The sequence below is a fragment of the Lepisma saccharinum genome, chromosome 9 (assembly GCF_977018435.1).
Source record: "Lepisma saccharinum chromosome 9, izLepSacc3.1, whole genome shotgun sequence".
NCBI lineage: Eukaryota > Metazoa > Arthropoda > Insecta > Zygentoma > Lepismatidae > Lepisma > Lepisma saccharinum.
In genome coordinates, this window is record NC_139237.1 from 39396518 (window position 1) to 39422133 (window position 25616).

The window sequence follows — 25616 nt, forward strand, 5'->3', positions numbered from 1 at the left end:
GTTGGAAAACAAATAGTTGAGGTAGTGCCACGTGTGAAACCAGTGTTGCAATGTAATAGATGTTTCAGATTTGCTCACACAGGTCAACAGTGCAAGGGTAAAAAATTGTGTTATAAATGTGGCCAAGATTATCACGAAGGAAACTGCGAAATGAGTGAAACATGTATAAATTGCAAAGGAGATCATAATGCTTGCAACAAAATGTGCTTGCTCAAAATATCAGGATGAAAAGCAAATTCAAATTATTATGGCCGAGAGAAACATCTCATACTATGAAGCAAAAGGTATTGTGACGGGAAATAATTCAAAAAATATATCATGTGAACAAAAAATTAAATTATTTAGGGATCAATTTCAACATGAAACTGTTCGAAGAAGCGGATTGGAATTCCCTCCCATCAAAAAGAGTTATGTGAATGAGAAGAATGCACCAACAAGTGATAGTTGCAAGGAGGGCAGAGAGAGTTATTGTGCGAGTTTTGTAACTCAAATGGCGGAACAAAAGAAAATAGCAAAAGAGAATAGTGGTCATAAAATTAGAGTACAATACAGCAAAGTTGTTACATCACCTCCAAAGAAGATTATGAAAACGGCTACAAGACGTATTGTACAACTCCCACGGGAAAACAAAAAGGATGTGAACGTGGATTCTTCATCCTCATCAGACACAGAAAAAGAACAAATAAAATATAAATATCCAGTATATTTGAGAGAATCCCCTTATAGTAAGCAAGAACAAGATATGGACAATATAAATTGCAGAAGATATTCGGATCGTAAATCAGTTTCTTGTAGACAAAAGGAAATATATCAGTCATTGTTGGACCTTTTACCAGACATGATTGAATCAGTTCGTGATTTAAATGATTCCAGGAAGAAACAGAAGATTTTAATTTCAATGCAACAAATTATAGGAAAGATAATTGCAATATTATCAGAAAGTTAAACTTGTAGAAGAGGATCAATAGGTATGTCTTTTATAGTGCAATGGAATATAAATTCATTTACAGCTAGAAGATTAGAAGTATTACAAATTATAAATGAATTTCATCCAGGTATATTGAGTTTGTCCGAATTTCGTGGTAGACAGCATCAATATTATCAAATACCTCATTACGAGTTAATATCTAATTTACTTACTAAAGATACAAGAGGTGTAGGTTTATATATACATGAAAGTATAAAATTTAAGAGAGTAACATTACCAGAATCATTAGGGTTGATAAAATTATTTAATGTAGAATTAATAGCAGTGAAAATTAAGATGAACACATTAGAGTGTACAATAGTTTCAATTTATATTCCATCGAGTTATAAATCTCAACATATTAAAGTAACACACTTTTATGAAATTATGTCCACGACAATGTCATTATCACAGGTGATATGAATGCTCATCATGAAGCATGGGGTTGTAATTATAGAGATGCATTAGGATGTAGTATTTTGGACTGGATTAGTGATCGATCATTACATTTCATGAACGATGGGTCAGCTACTCATTATCCATGGAATGGTAAATCACCAACAGGCATAGATTTAACTATTGTGTCAAATAATATAATAAATAAATTGTTTTGGGAAGTAGATTTTGTGAATAGGGGTAGTGATCATTTGCCAATTTTCATTACACTGTTAAATGATGCACACTCAGTACCTAAAATATATTCATTACCAATTAGAAGGTGGCAGGTTAAAAACATCGATTGGGAATTATATTCTATAATTTTGGACTCTTATATCTCAATGGAAGATATTAAACAGGAACAAAACATAACGTGTCAACGTTATTTACAATTAATAACATATGCAATGGATATTATAGCTAAACGGAAGAAAATTAATAATAAAAACAACTTTCCTACTATAAGTTGGTGGAATGATGAGTGTCAAGATGCAAAGGAAGAAAGAATAAGATTGTCTGAAATATTTGCTGAACAACCTTTGCCAAATAATTGGATAAATTTAAAACAAGTAATTGCTAAAGCAAAACGTATCTTTAATAAAGCAAAAAGGCAAGCATGGGAAGAATTCTGTGAATCATTATCACCATCTGTTAAAACAAACACAATTTGGAAAAAAATAAATTTTCTTAAAAAAGGACATAAAATTAGAGTTTCACCTATAACAACAATTTGGCAAGAACATTTTGAAAAAAAGTTTACACCTAGTTATGTAAGAAATAAAATACCCGAGATTATAAATAATATAAGTTCCAGTGATGAAATTTATTCAAAAATAACATTGCAAGAATTAAGAGATACTATAAGTAATATAAAATCAACAGCTCCAGGATACGACGGAATAACGTATGAAATGATAGGACATCAATCAGACAATGCATTAAAAGTACTTGTAAATATTTATAATAATATTCTGAGAAGTGGAAATGTGCCACAAAACTGGAAAACACATCTGATACTACCTATACTTAAATCAACTAAAGATCCGAAAGAAGCTGAATCATATCGACCTATTACGTTGGCTCCTACAATTGAGAAGATATTTGAAAGATTATTATTAAAAAGATTAGAGTGGTATTTTCAGAAAGAACAATATTTTTATCCCTATCAGTTCGGTTTTAGGCTAAACAAGGGTTGTATTGATGCATTATCAACATTAACATTGCATGTTCAAAATGCAATGTATAAGAAACAATATACATTTGCTCATTTTATAGATATACAAGGTGCATATGATAGCGTTGATCCTCATATTTTAATTGATATGTTAAATCAGACAAATACTCCGAAAATAATTTTGAAGATAATATGGAACTTGATGATAAATAGGAAAATATTATTTTGGTTTCAGGACACACTTAGTGGGCCCCGTACCACTTCACAAGGATTACCTCAGGGAAGTCCACTGAGTCCATTATTATTTAATATATATATGAGAGGAATATTTCAATTTCATAATTCTACAATAAAAATAATTCAGTATGCAGACGACTTGTGTATATTAGGATCATTTTGTAATCCATATGAAGGTATTCAGACAATAGAAAATAATTTTTATAAACTGAAATGTTGGCTGGAGAGAATGAACTTTATCATATTACAGAACAAGTCAGCAGCTGTATGTTTTAATAACAAAAGTGAACATAAATATCCAAATACGTTGACACAAATTGCTGGTATTCCATTTCAAAATAAAATAAAATATTTAGGAATTAATTTTGATAGAAAATTAATGTGGATGGATCATATAAGGTATTTACAAGCTAAAGATGAAAAAATTTTCAACATGCTTAAAATTTTAGGAAATACTAATTGGGGTGCTCACCCAAGAATAATGCTTTTATTTTACAAAAACTTTTTTTAGGCCTAAGCTAGAATACGGATGCAGCATATATGGAAATGCTACAGAAAGAATTCTATCTAAGATAGATAGTTTAGAAAGAAAAGTCTTGAGGAGATCATTGGGTCTCATGAATTCAGCTCCCAATGTAGGAGTTTATTTAGAATCCATAGAAAAACCATTTAAGTATAGATGCAAATGGATTACAAATAAATTCGTTTTCAAGTGCTGGGAAACACAAGAACATCCAGTAAATAAACTTATGCAAGACCAATGGATTTTATATCAAGAGAACAAAATAAAGGGACAATATTCAACTTTCCTACAATGTAAAATAGAATTTCAAGATTTATTTTCTACAATAATAACGCATAGCAAACATCCAATTTATGAAATTTCATATGATCAAATACCGGTAAGGAATGTTTCATTAACAAGTTATACAAATATTCAATCATATTTAGAAAATTGGGAGAATTATAGATTCATATACACAGATGCATCAAAAAATAAAGAAGAAGTAGGATGTGCTTTTATTGACTCTTCAAATGGAAATATTAAAAAGTTTAGACTACCTGGAGAGTGTTCTATTTTCTCGGCAGAAGCATATGGAATATATCGTGCATTGATGTACATTAATAATATTCCAGATAAAAGGATATTAATATTAACAGATGCTAAAAGTGTTTTGTACAGTGTGCAATCTTCATATAAAAAGTTATATAAGGCATCAGCATTGGTACTTTACATAATAAGATTGTATGGTAAGTTATCTACAGAGGGAAGGACAATTCATTTTGCATATATACCAGCACATTCAGGGTTTCATTATAATGAACTGGCAGATAAAATGCTAAAGAAGCAAGAATTATGGATCACAGAACGAATATATTATTATCATATACAGATATGTTACCAAGAGTTAAAAACAAAATTCAACAAGATTGGGAGATATGGGTCAAACAAAAATTTACATATATGGGTCATTCATATAAAAGTGTACTAAATTTAAACAATAAGACTCCGTGGTTTTATACATTTAATATACCCAGAAAGTTTTTAGTTTTAATACTAAGATTGAGATCAGGTCACATACGTTTAAATCACCATTTATATAAAATTATTTTAGTAAATTCATCTATGTGCAAGTGCAATCTAGATCAGGAAGATGCTCATCATGTTATATTTCAATGTCCACTTTATACCACTCAAAGGGAGATGTTATTCAAGAATCTAATAAAGAAAGGAATACCTCTTCCAACTTCTTTATCCTGTTTAATATCGTCACCAGATGTAACAATTGTATTTATCATTTGTAGATTTTTTCATGATATTAATATAGACATATGAAAATTGTAAATATTCAAAATGTGTAACTTGATATAGTCACCAGATATAACAATTGTATTTATTATCAATTTTAAATTTGTATGATAATGATGTAGATAAATTATGTATAAGAAAACTGTATATATTCAAAATTTGTAATTTGTGTAACAGTGTCATGCATGACATATTTTTTTAGGACACTTGGTGTAGAGCTGGTATAACAGCTAAAACCAATAAAGTATGAATGAATGAATCACTTAACATGATTATTTGTACAACCCATCATGGAAATACAGCGCTACATTTCCAAATTAACTGCCACGTTCAACAAAATAACATGAGAACGTTTTCACAAGAGACATTAGAATCATGTTCACTGCGGTAGGGTGATCGGGATGGAATTGTGAAGGAAATATTAATAATTTTGACATTAGGGACTGAAAATTGAGGACTAAAGGTGGTAAATGTGGTAAGTGCCAAAAGTGAAAGTGTTGGGAAATCGCATCGTTCAGCACATCAGCCCGTAAGAACGTGCACACTAGTGATCTCGTTACACGCCCTTTGAATTTACTTAGAGGGCTACCAGCCACATTTCACGTTTACAACATTACAAAGCATGGCACATTTCACAGATTAATGTGGAAAACGGTGTTTGAATTATTGTGGCACTTACAGCGTTTACCAATTTTAGTCTTCAATTTTCTCCATTTCCCGACAAGGTCGAAAAAATTTCGGGGCGGGATATTTTCGAAATTTCTCGATTCGATTTAAAAAATCTCTAATTGTATACACACTATTTCCTCTTCAAGTGGTTGTTTCTGCACTTCTGGAATAAAAACTGTTAATTAAAAAAAAACTATACTAGTGTAGAAAATATCAAGAATTTACCTAGCTTAAGTAAGATTCTTTGGAATTTCTCGGATGTTCGGGATTACGAAAAGCGGAGATCTCACCTTGGTAATTCATGCACCGACATTTTCAATTATTACTTTTTATTTACAGTACTATTCGGCACTAAAAATATGGACCAGAGGTACCAGGAAAGACTTAAATGCTCTCTGTTTGATATATCTTCATTGTGAAAAAGTATACAGAGACAAGGTACTGTTCATCAACAAAGTGATAGATATTCACGGATAGGAAGCAAAGCTAATCCAGTTGTTATCTAAATAGTAAACTCGAGTCTGAACTTGTTGATTGATTGATTGAGTTTCGTGTTTTAAGTTCACTTTATGCACAGTAAGGCTAACCGGGACTGGAACTAAAGTTTTAAGTGTGATCCGAACCACTATCTGTCTCCACCGGGTATCGAACCCGGGAAGTCTTGATTAGAAGACGACCAAGCTAGAGTCTGAACTTGTACTTGTATACAACGTGGAAGTATTTTCAAATCAATTTGTATTTTATGATTTGTTAAGTTATAATAATAATAAAGGGGCTCCAGATGGCGCAGTGGTATCGTCGTCGCCTTGTAATCAAGGGGTCCCGGATTCGATACCCGGTGGAGGCACATAGTGGTTCGGATTCCACTTTAAACTTTAGGCTCAGCCCCGATTACCCTTACTGTGCACAAAGTGGACTTAAAACACCAACTCATAAATAATAATATACCAATAATAGTAATAACAACAACAAATCCTACAAGTTTTTTTTTTACTGAAGGGCAAGATGTGAAATCTTAATATCCCCCCCCCCCTTTTTGGAGAAAACATCCTGCGAGTAGCTAATTAATTTGGAATTAATGAAAAATTAACTCTCAATGTTTTTCCAGCGAGGGAGAAGTTCGAGAACATACAGATGCACTGGTTCTCTAGAGCCCCTTTGGAGTTCGGCTTCGACAGCGGGAGGAAAGAAACTAAGCTACCCCAACACACGGTGATTCTTTGTGGGATACCAACGCCACAAGTACTGAATCGCTCTTTTGGTGAGTAACCCTTGGAAAAAATAAAATAAACTACTTTCACAATTAATCTAATTACCCAAACTACGAGGAAGGAAGTATGACTCAAGGAAGAAATTTAAGTAATTTGTACGCTTCGTGTCATACCATTTTTGTTATTAATACGTTGCCTAGTAAACTAAGAGTGTGTTTTTTTATCACCACTTCTAAGTTTACACCCACCCGTTACTTACATGTGATTGTTTTTTGGGAAAAACTTTTTTTTTTCAACGAACCACTTATTTGTTAGCTATCAGAAAACGCTGAAATATGTGCCATACAATGAGCAGTTTTTTCTCAATTCATCTTTTTATGTGGAAAATTGTAATTTTTTAAAAAAAAATAGAAATTCGATTATCTCGAAAGCTACTAATTTTCGGACGGGGTATCATATGATCAAATTTATTGCAAATTGTCTCTACTTTAACCCCTTTCAGGGAATACATTTAATTACATGTCACCCTGTAGTCACCCTGCATATATATATATATATATATATATATATATATATATATATATATATATATATATAAACTCATACAGTAATTTGTATTACAGGATATTATATATTCCAATTATAATGTTTTATCCATTAAACGGAATAACATGTTCCAATTTCTCATTTTGTAATAATAACACTGGACAACAAATTTTAACTTTTTTCATGCTTCGGAAATGAAAAGTACATTTCCTTATGGAATTGAGGGTGCTGAATACGAAAATAATAATAAAAATGCTGAATTGGTTCGAGTTTAAGTGTAATCAAAAGAAATATGTGTGATGTGGTGTTAATAGGAAATTAACACGTGTACAAAATGAATGTCATAAAAACATTACTTACATGGATATTACAAACGGCGCCTCTTTGCCTGTCGCTTGTATTGTGGTTCTGGAACATCTCTGGCGATTATCCAAGCATAGACTTGCTCCAGTGGCCCTGATATTGTTTCTCCATTGTAGATATAACTTGGTGGAAATGTTCTCCATGTTCATCGCTGACTGCTCCGCAATTTCCTGGGAAGAAGTTTATGTGGGAGTGTAACATATGTATTTTTAGTGACATATGACACCCCATTGCTTGGTAGGAATATATTAGGTGCTCCACTAGTTCCTTATAATTCTGAGACCGCACGTTTCCCAAAAACGTTGTCACCACGTTTCGGAAAGAGTACCATGCAATCTTCTCCTTATCTTCTAACAGTGCGTCAAATTCAGTATCATTGAGGAGTTCTCGAGTCTGAAGGCCCTCCCTGATTTTAGTTTCACTGATTCGTGGAAACTTACGCAGAATATACTTGAATGCATCACTGGCTTGGTTCATACCTTTAATGAAGTTCTTGATTAAACCTAGTGTAATATGTAAAAGAGGAAGTAAAACCCTGCTGGGAGCTACCAAAGGAACATGTTGAACGTTCTTTGTTCCTGGCTCCAAAGATTTACGGAGTGGCCAGTCTTTCCTTATATAGTGGGAAGCCTTATCACAGCTATCCCACTCGCATAAAAACAGCAGTATTTTATGTATCCGAGCTGCAGGTCAAGAAGTATGGCTAGAACTTTTAAGTCGCCACAAATATTCCAATTGTATTCATTATAATTTTTGGCTTTCAGCAGTTTTTCCATTTTTGCATATGTGTCCTTCAAGTGCACTGCATAACCGATTGGGATTGATGTCAACACATTTCCATTGTTCACTAACACAGCTTTCAGACTTAGTTTTGATGCATCTATGAACAGCCGCCATTCATCGGGATTATGTTCTATGTTAAGTTTACTCATAAGACCAGTCACATTTTTACAACGCACTATGTCACCTTCCACTGAAAAATACTCTTCCAGGGGTTTCTGACATGTTCGAAACACGGATACTTTAACATCTTCAGCAAGAGCTCCCCACTGCTTGAGTCTGAATGCCAGTAGTTTTGCGCCACTTTTTGACAACCGCAGGTCCCTCACAAGGTCATTTAATTCATGTTGAGTGATCAGATGGCGATTAGATGATGATATGTTGGCTGTGAAGTCAGGATCGATGGATGATGAGGAATCTGCAACAGGATTTGGCATTCCTGTGTCGAGTTTGGCCGCCTCTTGCTTGCTCTTCATCGGATGAATCACTGGAGTACGATGCTGGAGGTTGTGGAACAGGTAGTTCTTCAGAATGTGGCACAGGACGAATAGCTGAAGGAATATTGGGATAAGTGATAGTCAACTTTTTTCTTTCTGGATAGGCCTTTAATTGGAGGAACCATGCAAAAAAAGCAGTTTGAAGTATGATCTGTCGGTTCTCTTCATATCATTGGAACTGCAAACGCCATGCATGGTCTTTTTCCATGTAGCCCAGCCAGTCCTCCAAATTTGTCGAACACATATTACAACAAATGTGTGGTGCCCAATTCTTGTCCATCATCCCACTTTACAACCAAAGTACAAGTGGTAGGCTTTCTTTATGATTGGCGTGAAATTTCTTGATAAAGCTAACCGTCAAACAATGGATGTTTATTGAAATATGCAGAGAGCCACTGTTGTCATGAACCCTTATTTTGCACGCCGGAGCACATGCGGCGATAATGTATTTCTTCGAAACTAGAACCAATCTTCAAAAACTAATATCATATTCGTTATCAGCACCCTCAAATTAGTAAGAATTGATTACTTTTATCTCCGAAGCATTTTCATTGTTGGGCAGTGTAATCATAGATAAACCTAAACAAACAATTTCTAGAACTGAAACAAAACTAAACCAATATACTATTCTCATAATCTTTAATCCCTATTTGCAATTAGAGTTAAGATCAAAATAATAATAGGTAGTACAAACCTGAGTGTGTAACTGACCTGTCCTGAATTCCTGAATAGGCTGGGAATAAAATTACGTTTTGTAACATATTGTACTCACTTACATACATGTAAGCCCAAATAAAGTTTGTGAATAGATAAACGGGAAACCGCAATTCAGAGAAAGCTGATGCCCTGGTTTTTATTTCAATTTAAATGCACCAGGGCAAAAAGCGTTTAGCCCTGAATGCAGGGAGTCCCCCCCCCTTATAATTTTAGTACCTCCTTTCCAGATAATACTTCAGTACTCATGTATTTTGGGAAAGTTGCTTTGTAAGAGCATTCTCATGCTGTATTGGATTTCTTTTCGAATTTTATTTTGAGAACTAACTTCTAAATGGACACTAAATCTCATCCTAGGGTGTCATCAGAGATGTCGTGCTGTCTGTCACGCAGACGACCCATGTTAAACTCTTGGGGTGAGTTATGTCAGGTGAAAACGTTTTCAGTAATGTCTGTGCATAGAGTCTCTGAGATTTAACCAGCCTCTAACAAATAGGTACAGTCCCGTTCAATAAAAATGTCGCATGCATTTTGGATATGCCCAGCGTCTCTATAAATTATATTGATAGCTCTACAACAAAGAAGTGCCGCGATAAACTCGATCTGCGAATGAGAGCAGTATTCCTCACAGGATGATCAACCAATACAGGGTTATCAAACGTTCATATAACGTCGCAATTGGTTAAATAGCGATGTCACTAAGATGTGAACGTGTGGGGCCCTACATTCACCCCCACATGCCTTTACAGCTTATTACAATGGGTAAGGGGCTCCCCGATGATGTAGCAGGCCCGTAGTTAGGCAGAGGGCATGGGGGATGAGCCCTTCCCCCGCCCCTGGCACTGCAGTCAGCCCTCTGTAAAACTATTTTGTATAATTTATTTGCAGTGAAGAGAGACAGCTGATATTATTTTGCTCACAGCTTGGTGAAGAATAAATTCACAGAGCATGAAGAGCAACTATTACATTCGCTCATCTTGTTTATGAGCAGAAGTCTAAAGTAACGGAAGAATTCAGAAGATTCTTTAGACTTTAGAAAGTTCTTTCATAGGGGAGCTTCTTTATTTGTATAACATTCCTTCCACATCTGCGTCAAAGATCAACAATACCCAAGTTTTGGGAACGAAGGCGAGTTTTATTGCTTCGGCCGAGGGTGGAATGTAATGCACGGTAGGCACTGTGATTGAATATTGTGCATTTTTCTTGTATCTGTATCATCAAAAGTAGTATGGAGTACGTAGTAAAGCATGATGTCAGTAACAATCATTTAACCCTTGAAGAGATGTTTTAGAAGATATAGAAAATAACTATAGTATTTGTGTTATTTTTATGTATGGTATGATGTATAAATTTTATGTTTTATATTAACGTAATTCTCCCCTTTCCCACACACACACACATAACTTTCCCTTAATTTAATACTTTTTTAATACGTGGTTTACAAAGCCCCACCACCCCCGATAACCCGTGAGCCCCCCCGGAGATCAATTCTAGCTACGGGCCAGTGGTGTTTTGGTAACGTCATAGCTTTGAGGTCCCGGGTTCGATACCCAGTGGAGGCACATGGCACAGTGGTTCGGACCCTAGTTTAAACTGCAAGTCCAAATTAACCTTTTTGTGCATAATGTGGACTTGAAACAATAATTCAATTCAATGTGCAGGGGGTAGTTAATTTCATCATCATCACATAAAAATTTGACCACTTCCGAATGCACTAGATAGGAATCGATTCGATAACGCAATACATCCTTGTCACAATCGATACATCTCGTAAAAGTGAAGACTCTCAAAATAAACATATTGCACTATATTGATCCAGCGTAACAAACATATAATGATCACTGGACTGGACACTGTGGAAACAAATATTCAGATGTACATGCAAGGTTGTTCAGGTAGCTATGTAAAAACAAACAAGTGAGTTGAAGGCAGGGTGAAATGAAAGTCACGCAACCATATCTTTACATGGAATTCGCAAGAAATATCCAAAAGCTTATGAAGTACCATTGTGGTACGCTAAACAATGACACAAATGCAAAATACATCAGTCACGACAAATATATCAATGTGGTTTACCAAACACAGAAAAACACAATAGCTTTTGCTTGATTTGATTGATTGATTTGTTGTTTTAAGTCCACTTTATGCACAGTAAGGCTAATCGGGACTGGCCCTACAGTTTAAAGTGGGATCCATGCATTGTTTATACAGTTTGTTTGGATTTTAAAGGCACTTCATGCACAGGTAGGCTAATCGAGACGGGATGTTGAGTTTATAGCGGCATCCGAACCTCTACATGCCTCCACCGGGTTTCGAGCCAGGCACCCTTTGATTACAACGCGAAGGCGTTGCCACTACGCGGCTCTCCATTATTAATACAAACAGAATTTAAAATTAGCAACACAATTGTGACATCAACTTTTGAGTATCTGCATAAAAGGGAATATTAAAGCAAATGTTTCCAGCATGAGTATAATACCTTGTACATATGTCTTCTAGCATATTTAGAATGAGCACATATAAATTATGCTAAGCTAAGGTAAAACTTAGCACATTGCACATTGCAACATACCTTGTAAGTGTGTGGGGAGATAGCGCATCACACATTTCAGCCATTCGTGGAGGTGATGTGATGAGCATCACGCTCCGGTCGCCTTTACTCCTTCCCCAGGTACCCATTCTTTTAAAGCTGAGTAAACCCCAGAGCCGCTCTAGTCACAGATATTACTGAAACACTTTCCACTTGGGATTACCCACACCGGGAATCAAATCCGGATTTCCCGCGTCGCAGTTAAACGTCCTACCGACTGGATAACCTCGGTTCCATAAATCGTCAATTTTATACAATTCAATAGTACATATACATAAACCATTATATTGTAGAATATGATAAAATAAAAAGGCCTCTATTTAAGAGAAGTCTTTCGGTCTCATGAGCTGCCCTCAGAAGAAACCTTCCGACAAAGATAAAAGTGAAAAATGAAAATAATAACTACATAGGAAAAATGTAAAATAAATTGAAAATACAATAAAACATAATAAATCAAACTAGGAACATATCATAAAAATTATATGCGATAACTATTCAAATTAACGCAGTCTTATATTAACATTTAGGAAAATTAATACATTTATAAATAATAATGAAATCTTGCACATGTTAGTGGAAAATTAAGTGTGTAATTCTACGAACACTAGCGTTGTACTGTAACTTATCTCATTATGTTATACATATATATTACATAAGCATATCTGCGGTGGCAGGACTTGACAGGACGCCTGCCTCCCACGCGGTAGACATGAGATGTGTGATGTCAGGTGTGAATTTCTTCAGTAATGTCCCTAAATAAAGCGACTCTGGGGTTTACCCACCCTTGGATCTGGGGTATAAAGGAGGTTGATGTGTGGTGCTGATCGCCACCTCCAAAGATGGCCTAGATCGTGAATGTGTGGGGACTGACTACTGCTAAGTCGATACCACTTTGAACCAATACCCACACACATGCCGATATTCTTAGGGACATTTCACACCGATACCTGTCGCTTCAAGGTTTCACCAATCGAACTCAGGCTTGTGCGGCCTCCCTTGCCGCTACGCTGTGAAACGTTGCTCTTGATTGCATCGTTTCCAAGCGACATGCGTTGCGTCCCGCTTGTCGCTCCGGTCTGAAATGTCCCTTACAGACTCCTGGCGATACCAATACCCTTGCCTGAAAATGATAATAATGAAAGTTGTTCAAAATATTGATCAATATTAGTTTGTGATTGATTGATTGAGTTGGTGTTAAAAGTCTACTTTATGCTCAGTAAGGTTAATTGGGACTGGACCTACAGTTTAAAGTGGGATCCGAACCACTAAGTGCCTCCACCGGCTATCGAACCCGGGATCCCTTATATTAATCTGTAAGTATTCCACTCAAATTGTATGCATCACTTTACCAAGAGTTTGTTTTCAAATATTCAAGAATTACAAAATCCAATTTTTCACGAACAACCAATCAGAAGCGACCTCTAGATCACGAGTGCAGCTATAATGGCGGCTGAGTGAGATGTCAACAATGCATCACTTCACATTTTTAAAAGACGATAACTCTTCAACCGAGAGGAATAACGTTTCGTATTAAATTGTTTTAGGTACAAAACAATGGCGCTGCTTAAATACATATACTTTATAGCGTTTACTGTACACGTATGAAAGAATATTTTAGTTGTTTCAATTGTAACCACCATGCACTCAACATAAATGGTGTAACTCGACGTGCCTTTCGTGCTGTATGTATTGTATATTGTAATTGCAAAAGCTAGCCAAAAAGTTCCATGAAATGCTTCCGTATAAGGATCTATCTGCTATAAGATTTTTGGAAGCATTCACGTAGCAATTATGCTAGCAAAATGTTAAAGCGTCTAAAGCGGACTTAAGAAAGCCTTCTCTAATTAGAATCATGTGATCTCTATTGAAAGTAAACAACCAGTTTCCTTCATAAGAGAAGATTTCTACAGGAAGCGTTTCCCCGCAGGAAAGTTCTCGATGCTGTCCGTGAGGGTGATCCTCCGACGAGAGATCAAGAGTCACATCCTAGGTGTCTACCTCCCCAGCACCATCTTCGTGTTCGTCTCTTGGGGGAGCTTCGTCGTCCCTGCAGACGCCATCCCGGGGAGGATGGTGCTCCTCGTCACCACTCTGCTCGCCCTCATCACCGTGCTCGAAGGGGTCAGGTGAGACATCATCATCATCACAATCATCAATTAAACTATCATTCTTCTAAATAGCAGACCTAACCTATAATTCACTCCGGTCAAACCCAGTACCAACAAAACGCATCTCTGCCGTCTTCTACGTTCACATCCAGGTCCGTACTCAGGGGAGGGGCCATGGGGGCCATGCCCCCTCTAACTCTGAAATATTATAATGTGAACCTATAAAACCTAAGAAAATGACATTGACAATTTTTCAGGTTGTGTGCATAAATGAACGCGTTACTCCAGAAGTCTGCAGTCTACAACATTGAGTAATTTCACTTTAGTCTATCGATGGGTTCAGTTATTTCCCTTTACTTTGGACCATAACATTGCAAATCTGTACAATCAACGGCAAAGATAACAGTAGGCAAATTGTCCATAACTATTTTCATTCTTTTCTTCCCCTATATCTCGTGTTGTTTTAAGGAATGGAATTCTGTTGATACGAAGCAGATGTTGATATCTGCTTAGTGGCGTTTCCTTTTCAATCCATGATCATCACACACTGGAAAACAGACAGAATGAAGAGTAATGGACAACCGGTCTACTATTACTTTTGCCGTTGGGTGTACACTTAGCTCTAGCTGTAATACTACCATAACATTGGTGGTGACATCTAACACTCAACAGCAATTCGCCGACCATCATGGCGGTTCGAATCACCATGGGCATGTGTTCTGTGTGAATGTTCCTTCATCAATTTCTTATCATCACTCATCATCATCGTCGTGATTAGCCAAACGACCTAACTCAATTAATCCAACGCATTTCGGATCTTCTCTTTGGTCCACATTTTCGGATCTGACCCCTCCCTGAAAATAATCCTGGATACGGGCCTTTTCACAACTCTATAAATTATGAATTATGAAACAATTAATTGTCGTATGAAAACTAGACGAACGTAACTCCTAAAATACTGCTTTCAGTTTTGTTTAAGTAAATTCTCTCCGAAGAGCTCTGTTTGGAGTCATTGGAGTCAGACCAACATATCTCCACTTTTAATACTTTGCAGTAAGGTGAAGTCATGTATCTCCGATTTACTGAGTCGGACATATTCGTATTAAGTTTAAAATATGAGCATCAATATATCCGAGTTTTCCTTCAAAAAATTCAAGAATTAAATCAGAATGTAAAATATATCTTATATAATCTCAAAATACATTTCTCCACGCAATATTGGTGAAAAATATTGGTGCTTGTGCCCATGGACACTTGGGTTAAGATGCGTGACGTCACTTCCACACTGGACGCATGGAGAGACACCTACCGCCGCGAGACAATACTACACACTATTCGCGCGCTTCTTTCAAATTTCCAGACCTTTCAGTGTAGCATTTCGTAGTTTTGCAGCGTAATTGTTTAATTTTTCACTTGCAGATCGCAATCTCCTCCCTCGGTAGCCGTGAAGTCCGTGGAGGTGTGGCTACTGACGTGCATCGTGTTTGTGTTTGCGGCCCTGCTGGAGTTCCTGGTCATCCTGTTCGAGAGGAATAGGAATGCTGCTTCGAAGAGGGTCGTCATGTGCGGAGTGATGAACGGGTTGCCTCGCACGCGGGGTAACGGCGCCTTCGGAGCACAACAGGTGGGCCAACACACACGTCGGGGACAATGAAGTCATCTGTAAGGTCACTTTAGACGATAACAGTTTTCTTAACATTCACAGCATGACCACAATGCTACGGCGTAAAATGGAAACTCTTATCATTTAAGGTGCCATGGTATAATTCATGGCATTTCTCAACGCCAGAATCCGTAGCATAAGAAATCAGAAGCGACCTCTAGGTCACGAGTGCAGCGTAATGGCGGCCGTGTGAGATGTAAACACCATATCACTTCACACTTTAATAATCCGATAACTATGCAGCCGAGAAGAATAACGTTTCCTATAAAAAGGTGTTTGTTATGTCCAAATCAATGGCTCTCTTATACACACATATGGAAGAATATTTCAGTTGTTTCAATTGTAAACGCACTAGCCATGTAGCCTATGGTGTAACTCGGTCTGCCTTTAATGCTGTATATGTTATACTAGCTGATTACCCGGCGTTGCCCGGGTATTTATTTATCCCAATCTTGTATTAGACAGGAAAAAAAATGAATTCTAACTATAGTATAAAATGAAACTAATTTTAAATGTGATCGTGAATGTCACCAATTAGCTTAGCGACTCCGAAAACTATGGATTCGACACTAAACTAGGTCATTTGTGGCATTTTATTTTTCACCCCCTCTCACTCCCCATGCTGATAGGTGATGAACTTGGAGTTGATCCGCATTGGGAGTGTCACGAAAACTATGGATTCCATTCGCAACACAGCCTGAATGTTAGACAACCCGAAAAACACTATCCTTGTGCGGATTGCATAGAGTCACGGATGTCTGTTTGTGTGAAATTTAATATCGGTAGTTCTCGATTATTTTTACATGTCACCCCTTCCCACCCCACCCCTATGGGTGCCAGGGGTGTCCTACCCCAAAATATTACTTCCAGATTGCAAATGATACGTGTACCAAGTTTGATTGAAATTGCTCCAGGCGCTCGAGAGTTATGCTGGAACAAACAAATATACACACGCACAGGCACACATACATCCATTTTTATATAGATAGATTTCACAATCGCAAAACCTAACCGAAATGTTACATGAAATGCTTCTGTGTCAAGTACTATCTCCTATAAGATTTTGGAAGCTTTTACCAAGCATTTATGTAAGCAAATATATTAAAGGAAATGCTTCCCACTAAAGCAGGCCTGACTTGCTTATAGAAGCCTATCATTCATTCCCGTTTGCAGAAACTCGCGAGTTTAAAAATCCACGGGTCAGGATAACCCTTGAGTTAGGATCATTTTTCATTGCACCAATCTGAAAGGCATAGCAGGCTGCGAGAGTCAGAAAATCCTGGCTTTATTCTATGATAGTGGCTAGCCTCAAAGCAAGTGCGTAAACGTCATACAGATGGAAGCACGTGATTGGTTACCTGTTTCGAGAAGGAGTGGTGTGGCTGAATGACAGAAAAATAAAGAGAAAGAATGAAGGTAACAGGGCATTGGTACCTCTATCTGTAAACAGTGACAAGTGACTGCCACGATAAAATTTTAAGCGTAGCGTTCCATCATGAACGCGGGGATCTTAAATAGGGATGCAACTTGCCCCTCCCGATGAGTACTATTGATGGTAGAGAGAGCCCTGAACGGTCCAGGCTAACATAACATTAATATAGACTCATGATTAGGTTTTATACTGATCTGAGCAATGCGAATGGCAGATAAGGGTGTAGGATAGCTTATATCCTGATCGGTTTAGGAAACAGACCAATAGCTCCTGATTCTCCGATGATTCCAAGTAAAAAGACCTCGTGTCGCTCTCATGCGCACCTATTTAAGCCTTTGCTTGGCCTCCCGTCACCTCTAGCCAAAGGGCAGTGTTTCTTACCATTTCCTGTAAAAGGCTTACCCTACACATTTCTGAGCAGGAGCTGGCAAGGTCTGCCAGGGTCAATATTTCTTAAACCGAGCGGATATGCTACGTAAGCAGTTGATAAAGGTGAGGAAAAATATTTACATGAATAAATTTTTATATATTATTGCAGATTGCAATCATAGTAAGTAGTTTTACACTGACGTTTGTAGTAGATTTCGCCCACTTTCTCCGGCTACTAGGTGTATGTTTATGTTTGTATTGCACCTGCAATTTTACAAACTCTGTACTGCAAGGTGTGCACATAACCATCTTCCAAAGTATATATTTAATAACGTACTATATATTTCTAGCTTTTTGTATGCATGGTTTGAGTATATTACTTCCCATTTCAGATTCATTTAGTTTTAAAAATCTAAAGAGATACATTACTTGTTGCAGATGGCAGCAATACTGCACTGCGTCTGGGTTAACTCCACTTTTACTCGCCGATCTCGGAGGGTAAAGTTGATCCTCCTTTTATTCCCAGCTTACACGACGTTTCTGTTGGAGCAACAGATAATCAGCCGGTTCGTGGGTTAACTCTAAGTTTACTCTTACTAGCGAGTAAATCAGCATTGGTGCAAAAGGGCATTGAGGGTAGATGAAGTAATTTCAAGGTGCCCCTGCTTCATGGCCACTAATATTCTCTCTTTCCATTTTCCATTTCGCGCTTCCTTTTGCTCTCTCTCTCTCTCTCTCTCTCTCTCTCTCTCTCTTTCTTCATTATTTTCTCTATTTCTTCCTTTGTCGTTATATTTTCCCTTCTATTCTCTATTTTCTCCTCTGTCGTTATCTTCTCCTTTCTCTTCTCTATTTCCTCCTCTGTCGTAATATTTTCCTTTCTCTTCTCTTTTTCCTCCTCTGTCGTTATCTGCTCCTTTCTTTTCTATATTTCCTCCTCTGTCGTTATATTTTCCTTTCTCTTCCCAATTTCCTCCTCTGTCGTTATCTTTTCCTATTTCCTCTCTATTTCCTCCTCTGTCGTTATATTTTCCTTTCTCTTCTCTTTTTCCTCCTCTGTTGTTATATTTTCCTTTCTCTTCTCTATTTCCTCCTCTGTCGTTATCTTTCCTTTCTCTTCTCCATTTCCTCCTCTGTCGTTATCTTTTCCTTTCTCTTCTCTATTTCCTCCTCTTTATATTTTCCCTTCTCTTCTCTATTTCCTCCTTTGTCGTTATATTTTTCTTCCTTTTCCTTCCGCTCTCGATTTCTTTGTTTCTCTATATTTTTCTTCCATTTCTCAATATTTTGTTTGTCTCAATTTCTTTCTTCCTCTCATAATTTCTGTCTATCGCTATTCCCATTTTTCATTCGCTCTTTATCCATCTCTTCCTGTGTTCGAGTCTAGCCTTGTAACAATTAATTCTCCCTATTTCTGTTGTGGGTGAAATTGATAGATTTATACTCACAAAAACACCCATTTCCAGGCCAGGATTCGAACCCGGCGCACCTGTTAACCACTCCGCCATGGAGTTTGGTTTGTCTACAATGATTTTGTTTTTGGAAAATGATAACAGAGCTGATATCATGTCGAACCTCTTACAATACTCTAATTTACGATACTGTAACAATTAAAAGATCTTCAGAATATTTATGAATTTATTCCATGCATTCTATTTTAACTATATACCTATATACCCTGGGGAAAACTAACATAATCAGACGGGTTTAGTCTCTCAGGCCCGAGGTGAAATATTCGGTTCAGAGGAGCTAGAACCATCATTTTATTGAAACGTATACATACTATATTTTAAAACAATATAATGGTATATATTGTACTCATGTAGTATATTACAATTGAAATTGTAGCAGAATGGCTTAAAGACCAGAAGACGAGCGGCTAGCGACAACCTTGTCAACTTGGAACTACTTACAGCATCAAAACTGACCTACCTAACCTACTCACGTATGCACCTGCCTAATCTATTTACATGCTCATTTCTGCAATTATATGCACGTGGATAGGTTAAGCAAGTCAGGTTTGTTGTTGTTAGCATGTATTTCCAAGTTGCTAAGACTGTCGCTACTCGCTCGTGAGCTACAGTTTTGTATGTTGGGGGTTCTTTAGAATGAGTCAAAACTCAGTTTACATAGAGATTTATAGGGAGTTTTAGTATATATATTCAATGTGTGTACCTTGAACATCAATGCATTTGTGCACGAGATGTTTCCAGTTCTCCAGAACCTTTTGCAGAATGTCCTGCATAATCATGTCTGCACATTGCACAATGCGTTCCTTCAGATGCTGGATGTTCTGAATCTTAACTGTGTATACGAGCGCCTTCAAATGACCCCCTAAGGAAAAAAAATCCATTCAGGTCCGGAGACCGCGGTGGCCACTCAACGGGACCACGTCGACCGATCCATGCACCAGGAAATTAACCCGAAATGAGGAGGGCACCCTCCTCTGTAACCTGACTTTTGACTCACCTTGTATTGTGGATTTAGAGAACTATTACCACCTGGACCTCATACCCAGCCTGTCCGTTTCAGGGTTAAAATCCATCTATTCACAAAATTCTGGTGCAAAATTAATGTACAATATGAATATTGCATTATAGTGCAATATTTTGCGAACTCATCTATGATTGAATTCTAACTGAGACTTTCCAATACATAATCTAATACTTTGTATGTCTCTCCTTAGCAGAGTAAACACTGTTACGGCACAACACGTCGTTTGGTGACAAGAATTTGCTTGAGGAGAAGGTGTTACAGGTATTTTTCTGGCCAAAGAGACAACGTGGCGATCGTGGTTTTCCCTCTGTCTTTTGCCCTGTTCAGCATTGGCTACTGGCTGCTGTACCTGACGCTTAGAAGAACTGCAACAATGCAGGAGTCGTGCTTGTGATTGGTCTTCATGCAACAATGCGATAAAAGTTATTAAAATTCCTGGAAATAAACAGAAACTGCTACATTGGCAACATGAAAGTTTTGTTTCACGAATTAACCAACTTATACCTGCCGCAAAATTAGTTTGGTATTGACGCTTGCGAAGCACGTGGAGAAACCGGGTCTACGTCACTGCGAGAGGGTGAGTTGCTGGCATGCGAGCCAATCAAAATCTTCCCAGTGCTTCACACAAGCCCTGGTTACCTAGCAACAGAAAATGTTTATCACGGTGTTGCCGCTTATCGGGTGATTGTTCCTGCGATCAGTTTTCAAGTTGTTGGGAGAGGACTGTTGTTTGTTTGTTGCGTTGCGTTGCTGTGATATTTTAACCGGTCTGTTAGTGTAGTGTTTATTGAATTTAGCGTATTCTTTGTTGTATATAGCGTGTTGTTTTAGTGTGTAATTTTTTTGTACATAATTTTCTGTGTTCTGCTTGTGTGAAGAATATCAAACACAGGAGACAATACTCGAGATGACAATGTACGAAAGAGGCCATGCACTAAAAGAAAGAAAGCTTTCGGTAAAGGAATTCCTCTCAAAGGCAAAACGCGGGAGATCGTTTGTTCTGTGCGCAAATATTTTGAGCAAGAGAAAAACAATGCAGGTCCAATCATTTCTGTAAATAAACTTCTGGACTGGACTGCTGCTGCTGTCGGCGTGTCTAAGAACACTGTTGTTAAACTAGCGGGGGGGGGGGGGATATAATGTGGTGGAAATAAATCAATGCAAGGCTTGAAAATTGGAAACCCCAGGAAAAAAGAGGAATATCAGTAAACTGCGCGTTTCGTTTGAAAGATTCAGGACTTTTTCAAGGTGGGGAAACATCTTTAAGGACAGTCATAAAATCTCTGGGATTCTCATACAAAAAAAATTAATCTACGCGACGCGAAATACTGATGGAGAAACCTTACTTTCTCAGGGAAGTTACGAAGCATTTTGACGAAATCGTTTGGCTTGACGAAACCTGGATAAACGCCAATCACAGTGTGAATAAAGAATGGACTGATGATACCTCTGAGGGTATTATGGGATTGCCGCTCGGAATATTTTTAAAAAGTTCCACAAACCACCGCGCGTCTCCCGCGTGAAAGTCAGACGCCACACCAACTGCACTTTTGTGCACTTCAGTTGCGGTATAATTGAAAGATGGGCAGACTTTAACGGGGACTTCTGAAAGAAATTATTATTGAAAGTGTATATATTCAATATTTTCAGAATGGATTGAAAAGGTAACCTGTAAACAATGCTCGATTCGTTAATTCGTTCATGTTGTAAGGGAGATGGAAATGAAGAGATAAAACAATAACACATTTCATCATTGTTGTTCCTTTTGATAACACGTTTTCCTCGACACAGTGTCAGACGGCTGCACTGTGTACCGTACCGCACGATATGGCAACACCGTGACGCGTGTTCCTTCAGCTCTCAATACCAAACTAATTTTGCGGCAGGTTATAGGTTTCGATATTTCTTTTGCCTGGATTCCTGAGAAAAAAACAACACTGTTAAAAATTGCCGCAAGAGTTAATGATGTGAATGTTAGTAGTTTTTAAATTTTATTTTCGAGTAAGTTTCAATATTTTATCATCCTTAAAGATAGAAAGTTAATATAAATTGCAACTGAGTGCACCATAAATATATATTTTAAAAAAGCTGTAAAGAAACACTCAAATAATCAAAGTGGTAAATGAACCCCCCCTCTAAATTACCCCTCATTACAATTTCCATCTTTAAACACCTTTCAAAACAAGTGTAAAAACGGTAATTACAAAATACTTTATTGTGTATCCCGCTCCCCTAGAACGCAGTCATTTAATACCTACCTTTACAATTCCAGGTCTCTATCCGAAAAAAAACTCAGTGTGCCGTAACATGCATGTAAAATACTTGGTTAACTTTGCATTTCCACGAGCCAGTGTCCCTTCTTCCCTTCATCTACAAATCTTTTCTGTACCATTTTTGTATCTTCTTTCTGGTTTTCTATTTTCTTTTCCAGCATTATCAACTTTTTCGTACTTAGTCCCTCTCTTCGTGGTCATTCTTTCCTATGTTTTCGCTCCAGTTTATGTCGTCAATGCACTCTATTTTCTTTTACATATTTTTCCATTCCCCCTTTTCTCACCTACCTACTCACTTTCTCTCGATACTTTATTTCCCTTACATTATCCCTCTCTTATACTCTTTCCCTCTTTATATAGCTCTCTCTCTCTCTCTCTCTCTCTTGTCTTGCTTCCGTGGGTTTGATTGATTGATTTTGATTGACTTGCTTTATTTTACTTCGCTTCTTGTGGCTAATTTGCGAAGATGGGGATGAGCAATGATATGATGAAATTGATGGATGGACACTCACAAACATGCATGCCCAGGCCAAGATTCGAACCCTTACCCCTGGCGTCGTAGCGCGATGTGCTAACCACTCCGCCACGGGGGCCGGCAGATCAGCAGCAGTGACGAGCTATACTGCTCGCATTTCCAGCTGGTGGCAGGGAAACAACAAATCAGCTTTCAGTTGAATTCTCTTCGACTGACATCGGGCATTTTCGTGTCACAAGGCACCGAAAGTTGCCGGCGGAACGAAACAAATGAGCGTCGGATACACAGCATGTTGCCAAACGTACTGTAAACGGGGGGGAGAGAGTTGATCAGTGTCCTTGCTGGATAAAAGTTGCACAATAGTACACAAAGCACGGAAAATTAGTACACAAGATACCCAAACACAGTTCAAACAAGCTAATATAAACAACTGACAAAAACATACATACGCTTGGCAACGCTGTAATGGGAGAAGGATGTTACCCCTACATCTTTTGATTCGCAAATGAACTTGTTCACACTCACAAAGCCACACACTCCCAAAGACGATGGGTGAACAGATGGAGCCAGTTGAACTACGATCCGTATAGTAGGAGAAAAATGGGGTAATTAATCAATTTGGGTGTGCGTTTTATTAGAATCTCCATTTTCTAATAAGTATGTGTAAACTATTGATCTAATTTCTTCTATTGCTCTATTTTCACCTACTAGCGGTTCACCTAATTCAGAGACACCAACCGCCGTTGTGCCAGAGGTCCCTGATTTGAACCCTGCCCAAGCATGTGTACTAGGGTCATGACTTTCTGTAGAATAATTGATTTCCTGTGTCACAAATCAATGAACTTTTGTCCAAAGTTAATGAAAAAGGATTTAACTGTGTTGAATTTTGTAAAGAAAGTCACCCATAACACTAAATTTCTAAAATCATATTTTAGTAGTATATGCATTTTGCAATTAGTAGCACTTGACTTTCTGAAGCCTTCTAGAACTTTATTGAACCTTCTGGAACTTTCTAGAACGTTCTGGATGTTAAAGAACTTTCTAGAACTTTATGAAAGTTTCTAGAACTTAATAGAAGTCTCTTGAACTTTCTGGAAGAATCATTGTTTTAGAGTATGTAAGCTTCCTGATTGAGCAGCGGTAATTGTTATGGTTGAAATTAGTAGCACAACACTCTTTCTTCTTCTTTTTCTTCTATCTAACCCAACCCAGCCTAACCTAGCGTCACTAATGACTAGGGGGCGGATTTTTGCATATATGCATGTTTTTTTCCCTTAAGGAATTCCACAATTCCACATTCCAACGACAACACTGGGGTTGCGTTATTTGAGCATTATCTGTTAATGCTGCGGAAGTGACAATAAATGCAGAAGAAGTAACAGCACATTGCTCGAACAGTGGGTAGAAGGTAACGATGCGTTTACCACTGACGGCAGAGTTATTTATTGTAAAGTACGCTCTAAACATGTAGTATTACATTTCATGTATTTAGAGTAGTTTTTGCAGCTTATATAGAAATTTGCCGAAATGCGAATTTACCACGCTCAAACATAGCTTCCAATTTTGGTAACAGAAAACCTTAGTTTCCTGCATAGTGCGTAGGCCTGGACACTGATTTTTATAAACTTGTGTTAATTTTTGTGGACAATGGTGCAGTAGAAATTAATGCAATGATGGTCAGATGATAAAGATATGCAATAACTTTTTGCAATTATGTCTGTCGATGGATTGCAGCAAATATTTAAGCAATATATTTGTGAGGATTAAACATGATTTTCAGGTGATTTTCTTCAAGTAGTGATTTGAAGTGCTAATTTTACTATTAAAGTAATTGGAAGGAGAAAGATGGCAGTTTTATAGAAACTAAGGATTAGGTTCCAAAACTGGGGGGGAAACAGTTTACTTCCCCTTGGTAGATAAGGTTTAGCATAGTGCGGGAGCAAAAGGGGCAAAAAGTGGGGGGCAACCGCTCCCCTCCTTCGCCCCCCCCCCATCGCCGCCACTGAAGAGAACATAAGTTAGAAGCACTAGATCTACTAGACGGGAAAGCGGATACTGTCGTCAAGGGAATAGGTAGTGATTGCTGCTACAACCTATTCAAGCATTCCCATTGGCTGGTAGCGTTTTGGGGTTGTAAATAATCTGTAGTGGTTAGATTAGGCTAGTTGCGTTTGGTTCTCTTAGAAGAAGAAGAAGACGAAAATGGTTGTAGCAGCAATGCCGACCAAAGGAATAATTCTCGATTAATACAATTTATGGAAGAGTATAAAGCAGTGGCGGTCCCTCCATGGAACAGAGGGAACAGGCTGTTCCCTTCTACTTATCGCCCTTTTTAGCTATTTAAATTATCTATAATAACATAATAAGAACACTTCTTTCTTCCGAAATCAACACGCCGAAGAAAAACTTTCACCCTGACTGGAAGTTTGTTTACTTCACCTACCCTCGTCGTCCCACCCTCTGCTCTGACGCCGAGTATTTCCGACCACGCGCGAAGGTAAACGATCCTCATGGAGCCACTTCCCACCGCGGAAGCTGAACTCTCAAGCTATTCTCTACGAGAGACATAGCGAATTCCTTTTCCTTCGAGTTTTTGCTATGTGCTAAAGTTTAATTGCGTCGTGGTGATAGTTTTGAGTGTAGTAAGTCTATAGTTTCCTAATCTCATTGCAAAATTGCGTCTGCCATTCATAACAAACTGGAAAAATGTTCTAGAGTCTAAGCGTCTGCTAAATGCCTTGGCTAAACGCTGCGAAATAGCTTCCGAGGGAACAGCTCGCATCCACCTGTTCCACCAGCAAGAC

At 37.7% G+C, this 25616-nt stretch overlaps 1 protein-coding gene across 1 annotated transcript in view; it reads left to right on the forward strand.

Annotated features, from left to right (window-relative positions):
* LOC145992394 (glutamate-gated chloride channel alpha-like) overlaps positions 1 to 20572 on the forward strand; it is a 38498-nt gene extending 17926 nt beyond the window's left edge. The window contains exons 3-6 of the mRNA XM_083128774.1: positions 6404 to 6556; positions 13924 to 14122; positions 15524 to 15728; positions 20258 to 20572. Of these exons, the coding sequence (XP_082984900.1) occupies positions 6404 to 6556; positions 13924 to 14122; positions 15524 to 15728; positions 20258 to 20458 (758 nt within the window). The 3' untranslated portion in view covers positions 20459 to 20572. The remainder of the gene's footprint in view (positions 1 to 6403; positions 6557 to 13923; positions 14123 to 15523; positions 15729 to 20257) is intronic.
* Positions 20573 to 25616: the final 5044 nt, after the last annotated feature.